This window comes from Micromys minutus (genome assembly GCF_963924665.1).
Source record: "Micromys minutus genome assembly, chromosome: 5".
In the NCBI taxonomy this organism is placed as follows: Eukaryota; Metazoa; Chordata; class Mammalia; order Rodentia; family Muridae; genus Micromys; species Micromys minutus.
The window spans coordinates 61734403-61757818 of NC_137974.1; the positions used below are offsets into that span (position 1 = coordinate 61734403).

At 36.9% G+C, this 23416-nt stretch overlaps 1 protein-coding gene across 2 annotated transcripts in view; it reads right to left on the reverse strand.

Annotated features, from left to right (window-relative positions):
• PTCHD4 (patched domain containing 4) overlaps nucleotides 1-23416 on the reverse strand; it is a gene marked incomplete at both ends in the record, with an annotated part of 192188 nt that overhangs the window by 121267 nt on the left and 47505 nt on the right. For both annotated transcript variants that reach the window (XM_080916678.1, XM_080916677.1), the window contains one exon: nucleotides 6046-6526. In XM_080916678.1, the coding sequence (XP_080772804.1) occupies nucleotides 6046-6526 (481 nt within the window). The remainder of the gene's footprint in view (nucleotides 1-6045; nucleotides 6527-23416) is intronic.

The following is a 23416-nucleotide window of genomic DNA, read 5'->3' on the forward strand; positions in this document are numbered from 1 at the left end:
AGAGTTATCACAGAGAAAGTAGCCTCAGCTAAGGAAATGTCTCCACGAGATTCAGCTGTAAGGCATTTTCTCATCTAGTGATCCAGAGGGGAGCCCATTGTGCATGGTGCAATTCCTGGGCTGGTAGACCTGGGTTCTATAAGAAAGCAAGCTGAGTGAGCCAGGGGAAGCAAGCCAGTAAGCAACATTCCTCCATGGCCTCTGCATCAAGTCCTGCTTCCTGATCTGCATTGGTTCCAGTTCTGACATCCTTTGGTGATGAACAGCAATATGGCAGTGTAAGTTGAATAAACCCTTTCCTCACCAACTTGCTTTTTTGGTCCTGATGTTCGTGCAGAAATAGAAACCCTGACTAAGCCACCTTCTGAGTAGCTTTCTAGAAATATATTTTCTAGGAGTTCCTTGATCTCATATAGGAAGTATAACAATTCAGAGAACCTCAAACTGGTAAGAATATATTTAGATACTCAGTTCAACAGTACAAAATGAAACCACCCTTCAGAGATCCAAGATTGGGTACCAGTCATGTGAACAAGATCAACACTGCTTTAGGCAAGCTCTCTATTCAATGTGTTCATGCTCCAAGGTAGCTAGCTATGAGTGTGGCCCAACAAGAATGTAAACTTTAGCCTTTTATTTGTATTACTTATTTTAACTATATTTTTCTCAAGCATAAACTTTGCAGATGACAATATAATACTGCAGTATTAGAAGGTTCTGTGCTTTACTTTTTTCTGATCAAATTCAATTTCTTTCTCTAGCTGTTGGTATGGCAGGGGGCTTACAAATTCAGCACACTTACTCACTGATTAGTTTAGTAAAATCAAGAACATGAATATAATTGCTTCATATCACACCCTACAATTTCCAAAACTTAAAACTCAGCCCCAACATTGCTAAATGATGGTTCCATATTTCAATACCCCCTCCAATGGTTATTCTCAGCTGCAGACTTCTATAACTCACTGATAAAGTTGAAACCACAGGGAAGTACCTCCACGTTCAAGCCTCCACTCATTTCACAGCAGACAATATGCATTTCCTCCTGTATTTTTCCTGTATATTTACTGTACAAGTCTAGCTGTGTTGTTCCATTCTGGCTATGGTCTTATATGAAGCCAGTGATGCTCCTGTGTTCAAGTGCAGGAAGAACCTTTTCTGCTCAATTCCATTCTTTTCATAATTTCTGTTTTTCTTTATTCTTCACTATGAAGGTTTCCATCTTTTGACCATGTCCCGACATGCATAAATGTTTTTACTGTCCAATTAAAACAAATAATACCAAGAGTGTTTGCACTATTCCTACTCATTGTATTTACCTGTTTTCTTTTCATCCACATTGGCCATCTTTAAATGGTCTTTTTACCCACAACATTCCTCAAAAAAGTTCTTGTCAAAGTCATCCAGGCCTGGCCTTCAGATTGATGAGTCAAAGGCCACTTCTCAGTTCTCACTGGACATAAGGCATTAGGATCCCTTATATGATTGGCATCCGTCACAGACTTCTTTACTTTGCTTCTGGGACACTATTCTTTCTGGTTTGCAGTCCTTTTACATTGTCTAATCATTTTTATCTTTCCTTTTTTGGATTACCTTCATTCCTGTTGGAAAGTATTAGAGTGCTCCAGGCTTGATCCAAAGGCATCTATGCTCATCTTTCTAGCTGAACTTAGCAGATTTTCATACTATATAAACTTATTAATTCAACAATTACTCTAATGGCTCCAACCTCTGAACCTGGTCCCTACACAAGTTTCTACACCTAGTCCTATTTACATTTCCAAAGTTGGATGCCTATTGAATAGCCTTTTTTAGCAGATACAAACCTAAACTCATTTCTCCCAAGACCATCTAAGCACACTCAAGTGCGGCAGCAATCTATTAATTAGTCACTCTGCAAACACTGGAGGTTCCCTTGACACCACTTTCCTTCATAGACCATATCCAGTTCTTCAGCAAATCCTATCATGTTGACTTGTAGGTACATATTCTGAGTTGAATCCATTTTTTCACTGCCACTGTTCTGGTGCTATCTTAGGCTATCCCTGTATCACAGGACTGGCCTTGTGATAACCTTTGCTCCTCATTCTTGCTCTACTGCAGACTGATGTATGCAACTATCAGAACACACCCCTTTGATTAAGAATGCTTCACATGGTATTCTAACTCCCCTATTCAACATTTGAAGTACTAACTGTTCAGTGCCCCATAGAATCTTTCAGTACCCTCTCTGGCCCTTTTTCTTAGTCTGCTACCCATTGTACTCCACCATCTCCTCTTTCTGCTTCTCAGATCCACTTTTACTTCCAGAAGCACTTATCTCAATTTCTAAATTGCTTTTTTTAACTTTGCCTATATTTCTACTTTAATTTTAGTTTTTATTAACATTTCCCTACCCACACTAACCTCCAAGACTCTTGACCCACCATACCATTCCACCTTTATATTTGGTTTTAATTTCTCAACAATATGGCAAAGTTTACATTTCTTCATTTTCTTCTTTTGGATCCATGTATAAAATTCACAAAGATAAGGAATGAAGTGACTTTAATTTAATCCAAAGCCTTTGAGACTATAATCCTAAATACCTTGAGTTGTGTAGTAGTCAGTAAATATCAAGTGATAAGGGAGCTAAAATCATTTCAGGAAGTTGAAAAATTCATTCTAATTCTAAATTTGTTGAGTATTGAGAGACTATGTACCTATAGTCACCTTCTTTAAAGCCACATATGGAGCATGTAACATGACAAATGAAGATTAGCTCAAGGAAGCCTCAGGAAGAAGTATAAAAAAAATCAGAAATTACCCTTAAAAAAGAAAGATATTTAGATACACTTCATGTACCTCTAAAATGGGTCATCAAAAGAATCAAGAATACATAATGGATACAGAAGAAATACACAAGATTGCAGGTATACTAGATATGTGCCTCTTTGGTTTATAGGACAGATACCACAATTGACATATACAGCTTTGGGCATAAGCTTTGAGAATCAGCTTTGATAAGAGTGAAGGGTTTTGAATCCTGGCACACAAAATCTTTCCAGGAAGAAAGAAAAATTGTGTATAGCCAATTTATTCTATATAAAGTAGAATAAACTATAAATCTATATAAAATAGATAAAAAAGAGTTTTTGCTTGTTTGTTTGTTTTGTATTTTATCAAGTTGACACAAATTTGTGTTACTGGAGAAGATGGAACCTCAATTAAGAGCATACCTTTATCAGATTGGTGTGGGCGAGTCTGTGGTGGGTAATTTTTAAATTAATGATTGATATAGGAATGCTCATTCTATATTCATGCACAAGGGAAAACGGGGATACCCTTAGTCATGTGGTACTGGGAGGTGTAAGCAAGGTAGCTGAATGTTAGTTTAAAGAACAAGAGAGTAGGCAGTACTACTCTATGGTCTCAGCTTCAGCTCCTGCATCCAGGTTCCTGCCTTGACTTCCCTCATGATAGATTATGTTGTGAAAGTGTGAACCAAATAAACTCTTTCTTCCCCAAGTTGCTTTTATTAATGTTTTATCACAATAATAGAAAGTAGACTAGGTCAGAAATATAGATTTACAAAAAGTATTGTTTGGGCTTCCTGTCATATACTACTGATTTTGGAGTCTGTACATTCATGAACAGTAGTTCATCAAAGGGTTTGCATCAACCAGTGTTGTACATGCCACAGGCAAATATGTATTTGACAAGCAATATTTTTTTATATTTAACATCACATTCTCCTTCAATACCATCACAACCATGTGTTTTCTGTGACTCAGAGCTTTGCTTATCTGATGCTTTGTATGCAAGGCTATGGGTTTTCATAACCATCAATCAATCTCTTTCTGTCTCTGTCTGTCTATCTCTCACTCTGCCTGTCTCTCTGCCTCTCTCTAGATAGAGGTTGGAGGTTAATATAAACCTTACAATTTAAAAAGGAATGATAGAATCCTATATTCAATGAATGATGAAATGAATAATGCTATAGCATCTTCAAATGTAATGTAACTAGTTCCAATTCCTTATTTTTACATGAAGCCTGAGAACGAATAGATGCTCCTGAGTACTCAGTATAACATACAACATAAGCAGAAAACTGGGATGAAAGCAAAACCTTGATCTTGATGAAGCAGAATTTTTATATACGTGCTTGTAGGTCTTTCATTGCTTTACCTTCGGAGGACAGTGGACATAATCCCCTGAGATCTGCAGCAGCACCATGGGTACCACTGATCTGTGTCCTTACAGTCCATATTCACAGTGTCTAGAGTTGATTTGTGATTGCAAAGGTTAGCGGATCAAGGTATGTGCCATAGGTCTGGACTTTTCCAACACTATGGCTTTTGGTGTCCTTGTTATTAGAAAAGTGAACACTACTTCACTAATTTGACCTTGTCATGCTGACATTAAAATCTAGCTACAGTAGAGGTTGTTTTAATTTTAACCTTATTTTTACAGAATGTATAACACTATCCTTTCTAAAAAAAAATAACTTTCTATTCCATAATTAAGATGCCACTGGTTTCGAATGAGCTTAAGATAGTCTTGTTTTATTTTTGAGTTTTATTGAGTGATTTTTAGAAATTTTGTGTCATTTTTCAAGTCAAGAAGATACCTGAGTATTTAGAAAAGAATAAAATGTAGAAATGATCCAGTCAGACTCATCTTTATCACTAATGGTAAACTATTTTACAGGTTTTTTTTTGGAAAGGATATTTTTATTAGCTAAAATATGAATATACATTTGTGATACTATGTAAAAAAATTTAAGACTCAATTGCATGAAGCCAAAAGGTTGTTTGTTCATCATTGTGGAATTCACTGAGCTGTCACACAATGTTACCTGCTAAAACTTACATATCTTTACTGAGCATTTGGGTTCAACTATTATTTTTAATTATATTATGTTAAAAATAATCACTTGAAGACCTTCTATTGTTATTTTATGCAAGGTTTAGATAGATGAGCTAGCTCATCAAACTATAATTTACTTAGATTCCCAATACAGACATTGGATGTCAGCTTGTGAAATTTTCATGCCTTCTGTTATTTAAAAACATGCTTGTGAAGATTTTTTTAAAAAAAAGGTACTTGAGCCACGTAGAAAGCTTTCTGTTTACATGGCTGTTTATTTAGCATTTGAATAGTGAAACTTATTTATGACTGAGTTTAAGCTAGTCCATCAACAGATCTTTGTAGCTTAAGAATTCCTTGCTCTTCTCATTTCAGCACCTAATGGTTCAGTTTATGAATTGTTACACATGATTACACCACATAGAACAGAACCTTGTGAGTATCACAAATATTACCATTTTCTCCTCTTTATCAATAAGACATATCCACTCTGTTACTGAGTCTTTGCTCATGTTTGTTCCCAGTAAATATCCACATATATACACCACATACATGCATACATACATACAGCATTTTTAATAGTTACAATATCATTTATGTCTGTCTGGGAGAAAATTAATAACCTTAAGGGTAATATTTCCATCAAAGATAAACATATAAACTGGATAATATATATCTAAATGGGATTAGGCGGGTTTTTTATTTTTAATATTTTTTACACAGGTAAAATTATAGAGTAGGTTCTGTGTAAAACTATTAACTGAATTTGAGTTTACTTTAGAAGATATTTGAAATTATGACATATCCGTGGTTTTTAGACTATTCATTTTTTACAGTTATTAACTGTCCTGGCACTATCTCTGTGGACAGTTATGATTGGGGGGAGAGCAGAAAATTCTTCTTACTTTTATATCAGATACATTTAATAAAAAAAAAAAAAAAAACTGAGTAGAGCATTCCCATATTGTGTAATCTAAAGACTTTTGACATCCTTATCTCAAAGGAAAGGATGGTTTGGTTATTCTATAATGTCCTTTGAAGGCCTCAAAAAGGCAAAACAAACACAAGGAAAATAATACACAACAGCACACAGCCACAACAAAGCGAAACTTAAGTATATCCACCTGAGAAACCAAGAAATGTACTACCTTGCCCCAAACCAGCAAGAATCCGATTACCACAAGGATGGATAGTTACCCATGGCGAAGAAAGGGATTCCCAGCAGGGTAGAGTTGTACTTCCCATCAGTGATGAAGAAGATCCCAGCTGCAGTGGCGATGGAAATGCATACCGTGAGCACCCCCACGAGGCCCAGAAAGGGCTTACTGCGCAAGCAGTCCTTCATGGAGCTGGACAGGGTGGCTGTAGTCAGGATCAGCACGAGGCTCACCAGGACCTTGCTTCTTGTCAGAATGCTGGTCTTATGAAAGTCTCTCCAGAGGCTAAAAGATGCCAGAGAGTACAGTTGGAGGTCTTGGTGCTCATCCTGGAGCTTACTCATAAGCTTACAGAACTCATTCTCCCACTTCTCCCCTATGAGGTCTTGAGTGGCAGAACCATAGGTCTGGAGGTAGTAGGTGATTTGAATGGCTCTGGCTGACTTGACCCGCTGGTCTTTGCTGTTTGGTACTTCCACTACCCCGCCCAGCTGGTGTCCAATAAAACTGTTCCTCCCATCCTTGAAAACAGAAAGAGGGGAAACTTCAGTTACCAGAAGGATGTACATTCCAAGGGACAGTTTCTTATTCTAAGTGAAGAGGCACAAGGAAGGTTGGTGAATGTGGAACTGATGTGGGTGGAGAGGAAAGTCAAGATTTTAGTCTCAACCTTTTGGAGCTATGTGAAAGACCTTGTGTGATGAACAGGAACAAAGAGGATGGAGAGACTGTTATAGAGCTGCATCAGAGTTGCCACCTTTGTAGTAAAAGGGCTCATAAATTTGGATTCCCAAATATTCTCATTCCTAATATTTTATTCTAGAGTAATGTAATCACATTCCTTAATGGTAGATCAAGTTCATGATTGATGTTTAGCTGTAAGTAGAGTGTGACAAGGCTTCCCCTAGACCATGTTAAAACATAGAATAAAATTTTCTTCAATAAGACAATACACCCCCCCCAAGGCTCCTGGCCCCAGTCGTGTCCTTGTGAAACACCACGAGGGTCTGCTAGTCCCTACCTCTCCTGTGGCATGAGTGAGAAAGTCATTGTGTCTTCTTTTTTTCTTTTCTGCCTATTTCTTTTAGGTTCTGTCCAGAACCTAGTCAAGCCTTTTCCCTGATACTTTGGATCCATTACTTTCTCTAAAGCCTTTTCCCCTGCCATGGGACTGCTTTTCCACCATGTGCCTGGCCTGTGTGCTGGCTTCAGTGGAATGCCTTTTATTTTTCTTTCTTCACTTCTTCAGTCTCCTCATCCAGCAGTTTCTGAACTTTTCAGTTTGCCTGCCCCAGGTGTTTTCCTTTTAAATTCTAAGGAAACTGTATTCAAGCTTCCAAAATTAAAATGATTTCCCTACATATATAAATATACCAAACATCCCAGAATTAAGATATGCACTAACATATAGATAAGATGGCCCTAACTTCCTACTGAAGTTAAATGAATACTTTTGAATAGGATAAATACCTTTGGAACAGCTAGTGTGGTGTTGAAAAATTTCCTGCATATGACACAGGCACTTGCTGGGCCTGTACAATCTCTCCCCACACACCTGACTCTGTCTCAGACTTGTCATTTTCCTAGAAATAAACTTCCAAATGAGGGTGATAAGATTTTCAGGCAGTGTCAACAAATGGTGTCTCAGCTTCAAAGGTGGACTTGAGGGACTGTGGATAAAATCATCATTCTAGGAATTGGGCAGACAAAGTGGCCCTTTCTCCCCCAAGCACACATAGATAGATACAGAATTACTAGTTATTCTTACCCAGTGAAGTGCTCCCTGATGGCCATTGAAAATTCTTAATCTATTTGGAAATTTTATTTTGTCACAGTTGTCTCCATATTTTAATGATAGTGGGTGATAGAATGTTGAGCCCAAGAACAGGCTCCAGAATGTCTCATAGGGCTGAAAATATGTTGTTGGCAGCAGGTGAGATGCAAGCATAAATATTAGTTCATACTGTAAGTAGTTTGTATGGGAATGAAGTCAGAATAGATGATCTTACAAGGATATAAAAGAGATGAGTCTTAGCAAAGAGCATTTCTCTTTAAAGACCAGTGTGCTGGACACATGGAACTGCTGAGACTCTAGCTAGTACATGAGGTAATTATCATGGCTTTGTTTAACCCAAGCACCTAGATATGGAACATTTGTGTTTTGTTTTTAACGTGCACAAAATGACCCTACCATGTATTTCAAACATGAAATGTTTAGATGTGCAGAGAATCCAAATGCAACTTGAAGAATGATAAGACATTGAAAAGAAATAATATCACAGTCATTACCCTGTTCCTACACAGTAACTATTACAATAGATATAATCATGTTAAGAAACCTGAACACTCTTGAGTCACCTCCATGCAGTCTATGCCTGCCGTGCAAGTCGGACATGATCTAGGCCTACCCTGCTCTTTACTAAAACTACTACTACTACTACTACTACTACTACTACTACTACTACTACTACTATTACTACTACTACTACTTCTACTACTACTACTTGGTTTACTTGTAAAGATGCCTGAGGAAGTGCACCATGGGGAGGAAGAGGTGGAGACCTTTGCCTTTCAGGCAGAAATTGCCCAGCTCATGTCCCTAATCATCAATACTGTCTACTCCAACAAGGATATTTTCCTCTGCAAGTTGATCTCTAATGTTTCTGATGCCCTGGACAAGGTTGAGTATGAGACCATGATGGACCCTTTTAAGTTGGACAGTGGGAGAGAGCTGAAAATTGATATCCCCAACCCTCAGGTGTGCACATTGACTTTGGTGGACACTGTCATTGGCATGACCAAGGCTGACCTCATAAATAACATGGGAACCATTGCTAATTCTGGTACAAAGGCATTCATGGAGGCTCTCCAGGCTGATGCAGACATCTCCATAAGTGGGCAGCTTGGTGTCAGGTTTTACTCAGCCTATCTACTGATTTGAATGGCTCTGGCTGACTTGACCCGCTGGTCTTTGCTGTTTGGCACTTCCACTACCCTGCCCAGCTGGTGTCCGATAAAACTGTTCCTCCCATCCTTATTCATCATGAACAGCTGCTGTGAGCTAATACCTGAGTACCTCAACTTTGTCCATGGTGTGGTTGATTCGGAGGACCTGACCCTCAACATCTCTGAAGAAATACTCCAGCAGAGCAAGATCCTGGAGGTCACCCACAAAAACATTGTGAAGAAGTTCCTTGAGCTCTTCTCTGAGTTGATGATGTTCTTTCTCTGATGACAAAGAACTACAAGAAATTCTATGAGGTGTTCTCCAAGAATTTAAAGCTTTGAATCCACAAGGATTCCACTACCTGTTGCTGCCTCTCTGATCTCCTTCACTATCATACCTCTCAGTCTGGAGATGAGAGGACTTCCCTGTCAGAGTATGTGTCTCACATGAAGGAGACCCAGAAGTCTGTATACTATGTCCTGGTGAGAGCAAAAAGCATGGGTGAAAATGGGGCTTTGAGGTGGTGCATATGACTGAGCCTATTGATGAGTACTGTGTGCAGCAGATCAAGGAATTTGATGGAAAGAGCCTGGTCTTGATGACTAAGGAGGACTAGAGCTACCAGAGGATGAGGAAGAGAAGAAGAAAATGGAAGAGAGCAAGGCAAAGTTTGAGAATCTCTGCAAGCTCGATAAGGAGATCTTGGACAAGAAGGTTGAAAAATGACAATCTCCAATAGGCTTGTGTCTTCATTCTGCTGCATTGTGACAAGCACCGATGGCTGGACAGCCAACATGGAATGCATCATGAAGGCCCAGACACTGCGAGACAACTCTACAATGGGCTACATGATGGCCAAGAAACACCTAGAGATCAACCCTGATCACCCCATTGTGCAGACAGACATAACAAGACAAAGCTGTTAAGGACCTGGTGGTGCTGCTGTTTGAAACTTCTCTGCTCTCCTCTGGTTTCTCACTTGAGAATCCCCAAACTCACTTCAACCACATCTACTGTATGATTAAACTAGGCCTGAGCATTGATGAAGATGAGGTCATCACAGAAGAGCCCAGTGCTGCTGTTCCTGATGAGATTCCTCTCACTGTAGGGTGATGAGGATGCCTCTCACATGGAAGAAGTGGATTAAAGGCTCCTGGGAAACCTGTGCTCTCTGTATAGTATCCGTGTGGCTCCTCCAACAGCCTTGACTGGCCCTGACCCACCTGGGTCTGCTCATATCTACAAGAGTCTCTTCTAATCCTGTCCTTGTGACTTAAGACAGAATGATTCCCTCCCACAGAATAGCAGGGTTGAGTGTTGTGTATGGTATTTTTTTCTGTTTGCTTTTTTCTGTTCTTAAATGAGAAGTATGCAAAATAAAGAAGATGCAGCTTAAAAATAAAAAAAAAAAAAAACTGAACTAAGCCAAGTGAACAACTTATTTCTTAATAGCAATTTAATATGAGGGTTCTTCCTTAGTGTGTTAACAGCTTCCGTGGGATCTTTGTAATCACGCTATTGCTTTTTTACGAAACCAAACTGGTTTAGTGAGAGGGTTAAGTAGTTAAGATCACTGGCTGTTTTTACTATGGACTTTGGTACAATTCCCAGACCTTAGAAGGCAGTTTATGACCATCTGTAATCCCTGTTCCAGGGAATCTGACTTCTAATCTGGTCTCTATAGACACCAGACATTCATTTGGTGCAGGAAAAACACCAATATACATGAAATGATAATTAAAAAACCATTAAGCTACAAGTTTAGCTCTAAGTTTCCTTGTTTAAATGTGTTTGGACTTGCAAAAAGGCTTGGTAAGCTTTGTAAAAGAATATGTGAATTATGCCCCAGAACTGAGTGGTATGGATTTACTTTGTATTTGGCCACTATACAAAAGAATTGTTCATTTATTTGGTGTATTTTTATTTAAAAATTAACATAACGTTTTGTTTTGTTTTTTTCTTAAATTCTCTCTTTATTTAAATGTGTGCATCTGATCATCTGAGAGAGCCCTTATCTCCAAATATCTGCTTCATTGTAAGAACGTGCAGCTATGTACACCTTAGCTCATGTCTGTCATTAAAAAAGCCACTGGAGAACTTTAGCAGCAGCACAAAAAGTTATGAGTCTGTCAAGTCTCACTTGGAGATTATAGTGGACAAGTCAGGTGCTCATTATATGACTGGACAAAAGTAAAAAATTTAAAAATGTGTAGATTTTAATAGCCCAGCTTTTCAGAGTTTAACTAGCTGTTAACCTTCCTTTTGAAGTTGCCTAGTCTCCATTTTTCAAATAATAAATACTTTATAAAAGAGACAACTTCATTGTATCTCCCCATCCTTGTTCTGTTTAAGTAAATATGAATAAATTTCTGGTTCATGTTTAAATCTATGTACATGCACAATATAAATGTGGTGTTTCCACATCTTGGATCAAAATTGCAATGATTAGAACATATACAAGCAGGTGTCTCAGCTAACCTATGCCTTTGTAGTCCTTAGAAACTTGACGGAACATATTATGGGCATAAGAACATTCTACTGTTGGATAAGAGTAGCAAAGTGTTTCTTTTCTCAAACTTATCAATTATTAGATACTTATAACTAGAAGAAACTGAGAAGAAATTATGTATATATTTATATCTTGTATCGAACTTCCTTGGAGTGGTAATACATTCATTAAGTTTAATGCAAAGAATTGTTCAGAAGATCATTTGAGTTGTAGCATAAAACTCATTCTAATTGGGGAAACCTTTATCCTGGTCAATTTTATAAGTATATCGAGTGATGATTGTAGAATATAGAAGTTATGTTTTCAGCTCTCTTGCTCTACAAAAAATAACTACTTATATAAAACGTTTGAAGAGACTTGAATTTCAGAAGAAATGTTTTTACAACTATTGGAGCAATGGATTGATTGTTTCAGCACCAGGTTGAGATCTAACTAGTCATAGAGTTGCTTTATTTTATAGGTAAACAAACCAGACATGTAGAAAAGACAAACTTCTGAGTTTTCACTGAGATCCTTAGATGCCAATTCTAATCCTTTCTAGACCTTCCTGGAGTCAGAGCAGACAACCTCCATTGACTGATGTAGCAAAACTATTTCACCTGTAAGTTCCCCTTTACAACTTCTCTCTCTTCATGTAAGACAGCCTGCCAGATAAAGTTTTCCCCATCATCTGTCTCAGCCTCTTCATTCATCATAGCAATTTCTCACACAGAGCTTGAAGTTTCCATGGGTATATAAATCACTCTTTGTTAGCATAGAATAAGTCTTACATTTTCTAAATGGCAGAATGCTGGTTGCATGACGAGTTCAGTGTTGCTCTATTTCTGTGCTGGTCTGAGCTCAACTACCATGTCTACAACACAAGGTGATGTTGGGTCTCTGGTTATGTCATGGTCTAATTCTGCTCTTTCTTTATCTACTCTCCATATCATAGCCAGAGTCTACTCATTCAATTGCAAATAATACCACATCATTTCTGCTAGTTTGCACTTGCACTAGCTCTGCAATAGGGGCTTTTTTTTTTTTTTAACCAAACCTGCAGAGCAATATCTGCAGACAGATAGAAATGTCTTCTGATCTTGCCTACTGTTCTATTGTCTCTTTTTCCCTTCTTCTTTCTTCCCCATGCTTCTCTTTCTCCTTGGACACATCAAGTTAATTTACACCTTATAATGTTTGTGTCAGGTGCGCTCCTTGCTTTGAATATTTTCCTATGTTCTTCTTAAAGCCAAGACTACTTCCAGTTATGGAGGTCTAAGGTATATAAAATATATAAACAATATAATTCAAATTGGACACCCTGTTCCCCAAAGACAGGCTATGTCAGACTATTGCACTGTGCTATCTTATGAGTTTCCCTAAGAATTTCTATCTGAGATGATTGTATATAGTCATTCAATTCTCCCTTTCTGTCTTTTTAGTTAGAACACACAATAGCTGAGAGCTAGGACCCTACCTGATGTGCTTTTGAATAGCTTCCTGGAGCTTCAAACAAACCCATTCTCTGCATAAGATTTATTAACTGAGGGAACACACCTGTAGGTGCAATGACTAATATTGCATTTTAGACTATTTTGCTAAAATTGGACAATTGGAAACAGTATTATCCATTATTCACTTTTCTTTTTTTCTTGGTTATTTTATTTATTTACATTTCAAATGTTGTCTCCCTTTATTATCCATTTTTCAGTCTCCTTCATTTCCTGTATCATTTCCTCAGCAGCTTTTGCTGTGCTTGTGACAGGACAATAAGTCACCAGTCAACAAACAGGAGGCCTCAGTGAGTGTAAGACAAAATCAGTGAAGGAGAAGAATTTGTGTGCATCAGGGCCTGATGATAAAGGACATAGGAACAGAAACAACAGAAGGGAGCGGTGAGATGTTAGATTAGAGAGACAGTGGGGCTTCTTCTGCATTCTCTTATCAAGGGGATCGGTTGGTAGTTGAGTGTGTAAACGTTGCTGGTTTATTCAGATGACTCAATGTGCTTTTTTTGAATTCTTTTCAAAAGAATTCCTATACTCAAGCACTATGCAGAAAGAGTTTGGGGGTCAAAATGACTCTGAAGCAAAACAGTCAGTTAGAAAATTCTGCAGCATTTCAGATTCAGGGTGCAGCATAAGAAAAATGCCAGCTTATGTTGTCTCCAGTAGGTAAATTGTTCCAAGGTGAATCAATAACATTACCGGTCACAACACTGTCTCAGAGCCATCAGAGTCTGTTCAATAGCAGCAATGCAGTAATATCTCTGGATCCCTCAGCTTGTATTGAATCCTGTTATTTTGTAGCCTTTAAATCACTTCCAGCCGATCCAAACTTTTACAGTGAAAAGGAAATTAAACTGAGTTAAAATCAGAGAATATGTTCTTATAGAGATAAGATAATTCTGAGATGTTCAGGTTGTAGACAACCATGCAAAGCAAAAATTACTCAGTGGTGCTTTGAAAGTATAAGGAAGCAAGCCAGGCATTTGCTTCATTAGATGCTAGGTTAACATTCAGATAATTTGGGACCACGAAATAACTTGTCAGCAAAGCTCCTGGCCAAGGCAATTGTAATACAGATTGCATTGACTCTCAGTGAGGTAGATTCTGCAAGGATATGCTAAACCTTTAGGTAGTTAACTGCCTTTTATTACTGAAAAGAAAGTTTTCCCGTATATGATGGAGCTAGTAGCATTGTTCAAAAGAATTATGAGATTTTGTTTGTTTGTATAAATAATACTTCGCTATTTGTTTCCTAACACTCTTTATTCATTCCCCCTTATGAAAATGAAAATACAAAATAGGATTAAATAATACCATAATTTATTTTGTTTTTTCATCACACAGTTTCATATTCAGGAGTGATTCTCAAATAACAACAACAACAAAAAAAAAAAACCCTTCATACAAGGCATTTGATTAAAAAAATAATAAAAAAATCATTTCTTAGATAAGATCTCTAAATCATTAAAATGCCCCTAAGAGAGAATAGCTGTGATTCTTTTTGTCATATCTGAAGCTCAGAAAATATAGTACTTTGTATTGTTTTTCAGAGGGAAGTTAAAAAAAATAAACACAGGGTTTCTGTACTGCTTAAATAAATAATGTTGACCAACCAGAATATAAAATAATTTTAATAAAGTGAGCCAGCACAATTGGCTAACAAAGCTTTGGTAAGATTGATTTAATTCAAGTGACAGAGACTTAAGATCTTGATTTGTGTTATGCTAGGCAATTCTTCCACTAGTCTATGAAGACCAGTTATACTGATATGGTGTCAAGGCATCAATGAGAAAAGTCAAAAAGCAAGTAAGCAAGTAAAATAAGGATGTAGAGCTATATGTCAGCAGCACTGTCAATGGCTTCATTCTTCTTTCTGGCTCCAACACTTGTATTCATAGCACATGTGCATATTTTGGGATAATTATTAAATGTACTTAGAAGGGAGAATGTGCAAAACAGTGTTATATGAAAAGGCTCAAGAGGCTATCGTGATGCTTAGGGTCCCTGCCACAACCCTAACAAAGAGTACAGGTATCTTAAGTTCCTGAATAAGATTTATTGGTGCTTAAAATGACCATGGATGACTATGCTTTCAGGAATAAATTCTATAGCTCATAAAATAAGAATAGTAAGGTCTTATGAGGGTCAAATATGTTAATATATGATTAAAGCTCAGAGAGGGTTGGAGATTGCATATTAATATGCAACTCATGAGATATTTACATAATACTGTTTATTCATTTAGTCATTTAAAATTATTTCTACCTCTCAGCAGCTGCCTTAAATGTACTGTCAAGAACACAGGCTTTTGTTTTTGCCCTGAGCTGATCCTGTGCTCTCCATACCCAGATCCTGCTGGTAGAGAGCTGGTCTCCCAGAAATGCTGAAACACCTGACAGCGCATGTAAGATCACCATTTCTGCTCAAATTTCTGGCCTGAGAGAAAAATGCCTGGAACCCTGAAGACACAGGAATCAAAAAGCAGTCTGGAACAGGATACTTCCAGTTTTTGTCTGCACCATGTGCAGACTCTGTGCCACAGCTATCGTTACCCAAATTGTGCCAGAGAGAACTTGTACCCCAGTAGTACTGACACACAGGTTACAAGAGTGGAAACCACTGTCAGAATCAGCAAGACCAGCTAACACCAAAGATAAGCATATGGCAAGAAGCAAGTTCAAGAACCTAAGCAACAGAGACTAAGGGCACGTGGCATCATCAGAACACAACTCCGCCAACACAACAAGTCCTGGATACTCCAACAAAATGACAAAGCAAGATTCTGATTTAAAATTATAACTTATGATGATGTTAGAGGACTTTAAGAAAGTCATAAATAATTCCTTTAAAGAAATACAGGACAACACAGGTAAACAGGTAGAAGCCCTTAAAGAGGAAACAAACAAACAAAAAACACAAAAATTCTTTATTTTTAAAAATTTGGATCAAGGGGTGTTTTTTTCTTAACTAGGATTATTTCTTTTTTAATTTTAATTAAACAAATTTATTCTTAAAAACAGAGAAAAATGTACAAATTTTAAAATAATTTTACATGAAACTATGACTATAATTTTATTCAGTACTTGATTTTTTAAAAGTTTGATAGTATGTATTGAAAACGTACTAGTTACAGTGAGCATAAAGTACATATAAAACAAAACATAAGATGGAAATAGTCAAAATTTTCTTTACATGTAAAGATTAAAGATGATGATTTCAAAATACCATGGACCCTTTAGATAATAACAAGAAAACACAAGAAAACAGGTGAAGGAATGGAACAAAACCATCCAGGATCTAAAATGGAAATAGGAGCAGTATAGAAATCACAAAGATAAACAACACTGGAGATGGAAAACCTAGGAAAGATATCAGGAATCATAGACGTAAGCATCACCAACAGAATACAAAAGATGGAAGAGAGAATCTCAGGGGAAGAAGATACCATAGAAAACATTGACACAACAGTCAAAGAAAATGCAAAATGCAAAAAGCTTCTAATCCCAAAACATCCAGAAAATTCAGGAAACAATGAGGAGATCCAACCTGATGATGGTATAGAAGAGAGCAAATATTCCCAACTTAAAGGACCAGTAAATATCTTTAACAAAATTATAAGATAAAACTTTCTTAACCTAAAGAAAATTTTGCCATTAAAAATAAAAGAAGGAATAAATAAATAAATTAACATCATTTTAGAATTTAATGAAAATGATGGCACAACATACCCAAACTTATGGGACACAATGAAAGCAGTGCTGTTATGAAAACTCATATATCTGAGTACCTCCTAAAAGAAACTGGAGAGAGCACCCACTAGCAACTTAAAAGCTAACCTAAAAGCTGTAGAATAAAAAGAAGCAAGAGTACCCATGATAATTATATGGCAACAAATAATCAAACTCAGGGCTAAAACCAACCAAGTAGAAACAAAAAGAACTATACAAAGAATCAACAAAACCAGGAGTTGGTTTTTTTTTTTTTTTCAGAAAAACAAGATAGATAAACCCTTAGTCAGACAAACCAGAAGGCACAGAGAAAGTAATCAAATTAACAAAATCATAAATGAAAAGGAAGACATAACAACAGAAAGCAAGAAAATTAAAAAAAAAATCATCTGATCCTACTAAAAATGCCTATACTCAACAAAACTGAAAAATATGGATGAAATGGACAATTTTGTAGACAGATACCAGATGCCAAAGTTAAATCAGGACCAGATAAACCATCTAAACAGTCCCATAACCCCTAAAGAAATAGAAGCAGTCATTGAAAGTGTCACAAAACAAACAAACAAAAAAAACCAAACAAAAACAACAACAACAACAACAAAAAAAGCCATGGGTCTGGTGGGTTTAATCTAGAATTCTATTACACCTTCATAGAATTCCACTAGTCTCCAAACTACTCTACAAAATAGAAACAAAAGGAGCACTACTGTCTTCCTTCTATGAAGCCACATTTATGTTTATACCTAAACTACACGTAGACCCAAATTAAAAAAAAAAAAAAAAAAAAACTTCTGACTAATTTCTTTTATGAATATCGATGCAAAAAATACTCAATAAAATTCTGGCAAACCAAATCCAAAAACACATCAAAATGATCAAATATCACATCACAATCAAGTAGGCTTTATTCAGGGATGAATGGATGGTTCAATATACAAAAATTCATCAATGAAATCTACTATATAAATAAACTCAAAGAAAAATATCACAGAATCATCTCATTAGATACTGAGAAAGTATTTGACAAAATTCAACACCCCTTCATGTCAAAAGTCTTGGAAAGAGTAGAATTCAAAGCTCATACTTGAATATAGTAAAAGCAATATACAGCAAACCAGTAGCCAACATCAAACTAAATGAAGAGAAATGTGAAGAGATGCCACTAAAATCAGGGACTAGAAAAGGCTGCCCAATCGCCCTCTACCTGTTAAATATAGTACTCAAAATCCTAGTCAGAGCAATTAGACAACAAAAAGTTCAAAGCAATATAAATTGGAAAGAAGGAAATTAAATATCACTTGTAGATGATATGATATTATACTTAAATGACCCCAAAAAATATACCAGAGAACTCCTAGAGCTTATAAAAGTGCTGGAAAAAAAGAGTAAAGTGGCAGCTGGATATCAAAATAACTCAAACAAATCAGTAGTCTTTCTCTACTCAAAGGATCAACAGGTTGAAAAAAAATTAGGAAAATGACATTCTTCACAACTGTCCCAAATAATATAAAATACCTTGATGTGATAGCCAAGCAAGTGAAAGATCTGTATGACAAAAACTTCAAGTCTCTGGAGAAAGAAATTGAAGAATATCTCATAAGATGGAAAGGTCTTCCATGCTCATGGATCGGCAGGATTAATATAATAAAAGTGGCCATCTTGCTGAAAGCAATCAACCAGTTCAATGCAATTCCCATCAAAAATTTCAACTCAATTCTTCATAGAGTTAGAAAGAGCAATTTGCAAATTTATTTGGAATAACAAAAGACAAAACAAAACAGGATAGAGAAGATTATTCCCAACAATAAAAGAACTACTAGTGGAATCACCATCCCTGACTTCAAGCTATATTACAGAGCAATAGTCATAAAAACTGCATGGTATTTGTACAGAGAGAGGAAGGTAGATCAATGGAATAGAATTGAAAATTTAGAAATGAATCCACACACATTTGATGGCATTGCAAGCTGGTACAACTACTCTGGAAGTCAGTCTGGATGTCTCTCAGGAAATTGAACATAGTATTACTTGAGTACCCAGCTATCCTTTCCTGGGCATATACCCAAAAGATGCTTTAATATAAAACAAGGACACAAGCTCCAGTATATTTATAACAGCTTTATCTGTAATGTCCAGAGGATGGAAAGAACCCAGATGACCTTCAACAGAGGAATGGATGCAGAAAATGGTACATTTACATAATGGAGTACTACTCAGTTATTAAAAAAATGAGTTCATGAAATTCATACAAATTTATGAAACTAGAAAATAACCTGATTGACATAACCCTATCACAAAAAACAATACAACAACAAAACAAAGCAACAACAAACCCAAAAAAACCTCACACACAGTATGTACTTCCTGATAAGTGGATATTAGCCCCAAAGCTTGGATTACCCAAGATACAATTCATAAATCGCCTGAAGCTAAAGAAGAAGAATGAACAAAGTGTAGATGCTTCAGTCCTCCTTGGAAGGGGGAACAAAAATAATCTCAGGAGGAAATATGGAGACAAATTTTGGAGCAGAGGCTAAAGGAAAGGATATCCAGAGACTGCCTCACCTGGGGATCCAGCCCATGTCCAGCCAACAAAACCAGACAATATTGCTGATACCATGAAGTATATGCTGACAGAAGTCTAATATAGCTGCCTTCTGAGAGAATCTGCTAGAGCATGACAAATACAGAGGTGGATGTTCAAAGCGAACCATAGAACTGAGAATAGGGTCCTTAATGGAGGAGTTATAGAAAGAATCGAAGGAGTTGAAGGGGTTTGCAACCCCATAAGAACAACAATACTCACCAACCACAGCTCCCAGAGGCTAAACCATTATCCAAAGAGTATACATGGATGGACTCATGACTCCCACTGCACATGTAGCAGAGGATGGCCTTGTTGGGCATCAATGGGAAGAAAGGCCCTTGGTCCTGCCAACATTCGATGCCCCAGTGTAGGGGAATATCAGGACACGGAGGCAGAAGCCATGGTTGGGTGAACACCTCCATAGAAGCAGGAGAAGGGGAGAATGCGATAGGAGATAAGGGGATAACATTTGAAATATAAAGAAATATATTAAAATAACACATGTCATAGGGATTTAATTTCTACTTTTGCTACAATAAAACAGAAATTGCTGACTGTGTTCTCTGACCTTTCTCTCCTTCAGGTGAGGCAAAATTACTCTACATTAAATAATGTCCTGTTTCTGTTTTTGTTTCCCCTTATTTGCACAAGCTACGGTTATTTGGGAAGATGAACCTCAATTGAGAAAAATGCCACTATCAGATCAGTGCACTTTATTGTATGAAAATTGTATGCAAATCTGAAGACCATTTCTTGGTATTGCTTGATGTGGGACGATCCAGATCCCTGGACAGTAATTCCACTCCTGGACTAGTGGTTTTATAAGAAAGAAATGTATAAGAAAGCAGCTGAATAATCCAGTAAACAGCACTCCTTCATAACCTCTTCATCAGTTCTTGCCACCACCTTCTTGTCTTGAATTTGGCACTGACTGCTTTTCATAATGGCCTACAACTGCACCTGAAGTAATCTTCCCAATTTGCTTTTGGTCATGGCATTTATCACCTTTGCAGAAACCAAATAATTCCTCAGTGATGAAGCCATCAGACACCACAAAGCAATCTAGATTAGTCTGCCTCATTGTGATAAGAGTAAAATAGGAATGGGAGAGCAACACAAACTGTGGTCATTTCCATAGCAACAAGAGGTTATCTCTTTCTAAATCCGAACAAATTCACTGCTTTCTTTTCTCTTTAGTAATCTCCATTAATTACTGAGAGATGCCTTAAATAAAAACACATAGGAATTTGTCTTTTTCCCCCCCTAGGAAGTAAATCGCCAGTAATGCAAATAGAACTAATACATTTTTTTAAGTTGTAAAAGTCATCTGCTCTTCAGATCCTTCTCAATTTACCTCTACCATATTTGTTTTCTTAATTCACAATAGCGTTCACACATTGAGTTTTTGTTGTTTGTGAAAAATATTCCCATAAATTTATAAACTGAATAGAAAGAGAGTTATCACCTCTATTTAATGTGAGTTATATTGGTAAGAACAGGAGACAAATATAGGGAACGGAGGGGCCCATAAAAGTATATTTCCATTTTTGTCCTTAGCCAAAAGCCAAATTTCATTTTGCCTTTATCTTGGATGAAGTGTTGAGGTATCAGAAGAGCTCTGGTTGTGTGTGTGTGTGTGTGTGTGTGTGTGTGTGTGTGTGTGTGCGTGTGTGTGTGTGTGTGTGTGTGTACTGATAATTAGATTTACAGTCTTACATATGCTAAGCAAGTGTACTACCACTGAGCTATATCTCTAGCCCCATCCATTTCTGAAATGTTATCATTCTTTTTCTAAATACTGCACTACCTACAAAGGGGACATAAGTCAATGTATGATTAAAATTCTAGTCTAGATGCTAATTCCTTCTGATTTACAACTTTGGGTTTTCATACTGGAAATTAGTGCAGACTATTTTCTATTTTCAACCGACTTTTAAAGACTCAATCCTTAAGAAGCAAACTCTACAATAGCCTTGAAGGCAGCTAATGATGAATGTTAGAGTTCTGTTGAGCCCTGTTGAGGAAGAGCTATTTTCTGCTTATCAAAAGAATAAAAACATATATAATGCCCTGGATAGAAACATGTTACAAAGATTAAAACTTTATACACCACTGTCTCTGGCCTTAACAGTTTTTCCAGCTGGGCCTGTCAATTACCTGGACTTGCAAAACACCACCTCTTGGGAAGTCCAATTCATTTAAATCATCCTAAGAAAATCAGGAGAATAATTATCCCTGTAGTGAGATACTGTGCTTATCTTTCCAGTAACACCCTTACCCCATGTGGAGCAGTCACTTGCAGACTTTGACTACCAGCACTCTGAGTTTTTCTATGAAATGCTTTTGCTTTTCTTTATGTCTTTTTCTTTTGGATACTGGCCAAATCCTGGTCATCCTCTTGAGACAGTCTGGGTTTTCTGACTCTCTTGTCTTTCGAGGTTCCCTCTCCTGCCATTCAAATCTGGTCCATCTTGTTTGCTGTTCCATAATTAAATCTTCTTGTCTTCTCTCTTCCTCTCCCCTGTCCCTTCTCCTGGCAATTGCCATGTTTGTATCATTTCAGCTCTATTTTGTCAAACTCTAATAAAATTACTTTTCAAACTCATTTATAAATTCTTTATCAAGGAACCTAAGAACCCAAGTAGAAAAATCCCAACTTTATTTATAATGCTATGAAAATTAATGTTTCTCTATAGCTCATAGTAGTGATCCTGTCACCCAATTTTCAATAAAAAGCAATATTATTTTTAGGTTAGTTGTTCACAAGGGAAATGTAATTGTTACTCAAAAACAAGTATTTGACATCAAACAGTATGAAGGTATAGTGCTGACCTGCAGTAAGGAGGTTGGATGCCACTTAAATGAATAGTTGAAGAATAGTATGAGTCCCTGTGACAAGCTACTTCTTTTTGTAGAAGTATTGACAGTCTCACCATCATAACCTTTCTTTGGACGACATGGAATCTTTCCCCTTTAAGTCTCTGTTTATAACAACAAGCCTATGATGAATGTGTCACTTAGGCTATCAGCACCTGAGTTGAAAATATGCTATATTGACAATCTATGGGGGGAAACCTCAGTGTAGAGTTAAGAACATTCCTTACCCAGAATGAAGATAAACTCTTGTTGCTGTAAACACTATGTACTTTTGATGAATGGTCTGAGCTTCACATTTTCAAACATCCTGGCAAGGACTAGCATTTATATTTCCAGAAGTCACCATATAAGCTGACGAAAGATGGAAGTAACAAATAGTTCTAAATAGTTCTCCTTAGTCTGAATCACAATATCGACCAGTTTGGTCAATTCCTGATAGCTAAATAGTGGCACTAATATCATGGTAGAAACCAGTAACTGTCTCATTGGATTTTATACTCACTTGACAGGAGAAAACCCTTGCCTGGAATTAGAAAAATGTAGCCAAGTACCCAAGGGTAGGGAGTTCATAGGTCTTAGAGGTGAACTTATAGTCTAGTTCCTTATTGTACTCTACCTTCTTATCCTTTAACCCACTGATAAGTGGAGCTCCAACTACTCATCAAAGAAGCTTCTCTTTGCAAAGAACAAAGATCAATGCAGAAAAACACAACTGGTAAAAATTCAGAGAACAGTTGATCATAGTTTACCCATTTCAATAAATTCATCCGTAATTCAACTTCTACACATAAGACTAAGAAAAGGGGAGCAGAAATATTATAAGAATCAAAGTATCAAGTATCAAGAAGTCAGCTGTGAGACTCTGGCTATTAGAAATGACTGGGAGTATTTACTCATGATACCTCAACAATATCGTTGCCTGAACAAGATCTGAACAAGGACAACACCACAGACATGCTAATGGAATGGGACAATCCCATAGGCCCCCACCTTTAACAAAGAGTTATAGGTATTTAAGAAATTCTGGGGATGGGAGAACATCTTTTCCAAAGGGATGAGGGATGATCGTTAATTGATTATTAAACACCAAGTGGTCAGCAATGGTTTTATACACACACACACACACACACACACACACACACACACACACACACACATATATATATACATATACATATATACACATAATACATACATACATGTATATATACAGATAAGAAGAATCCTTATTAAACACATTTAATGAGTTGTTTGTATGTGTGTGTGTGTGTGT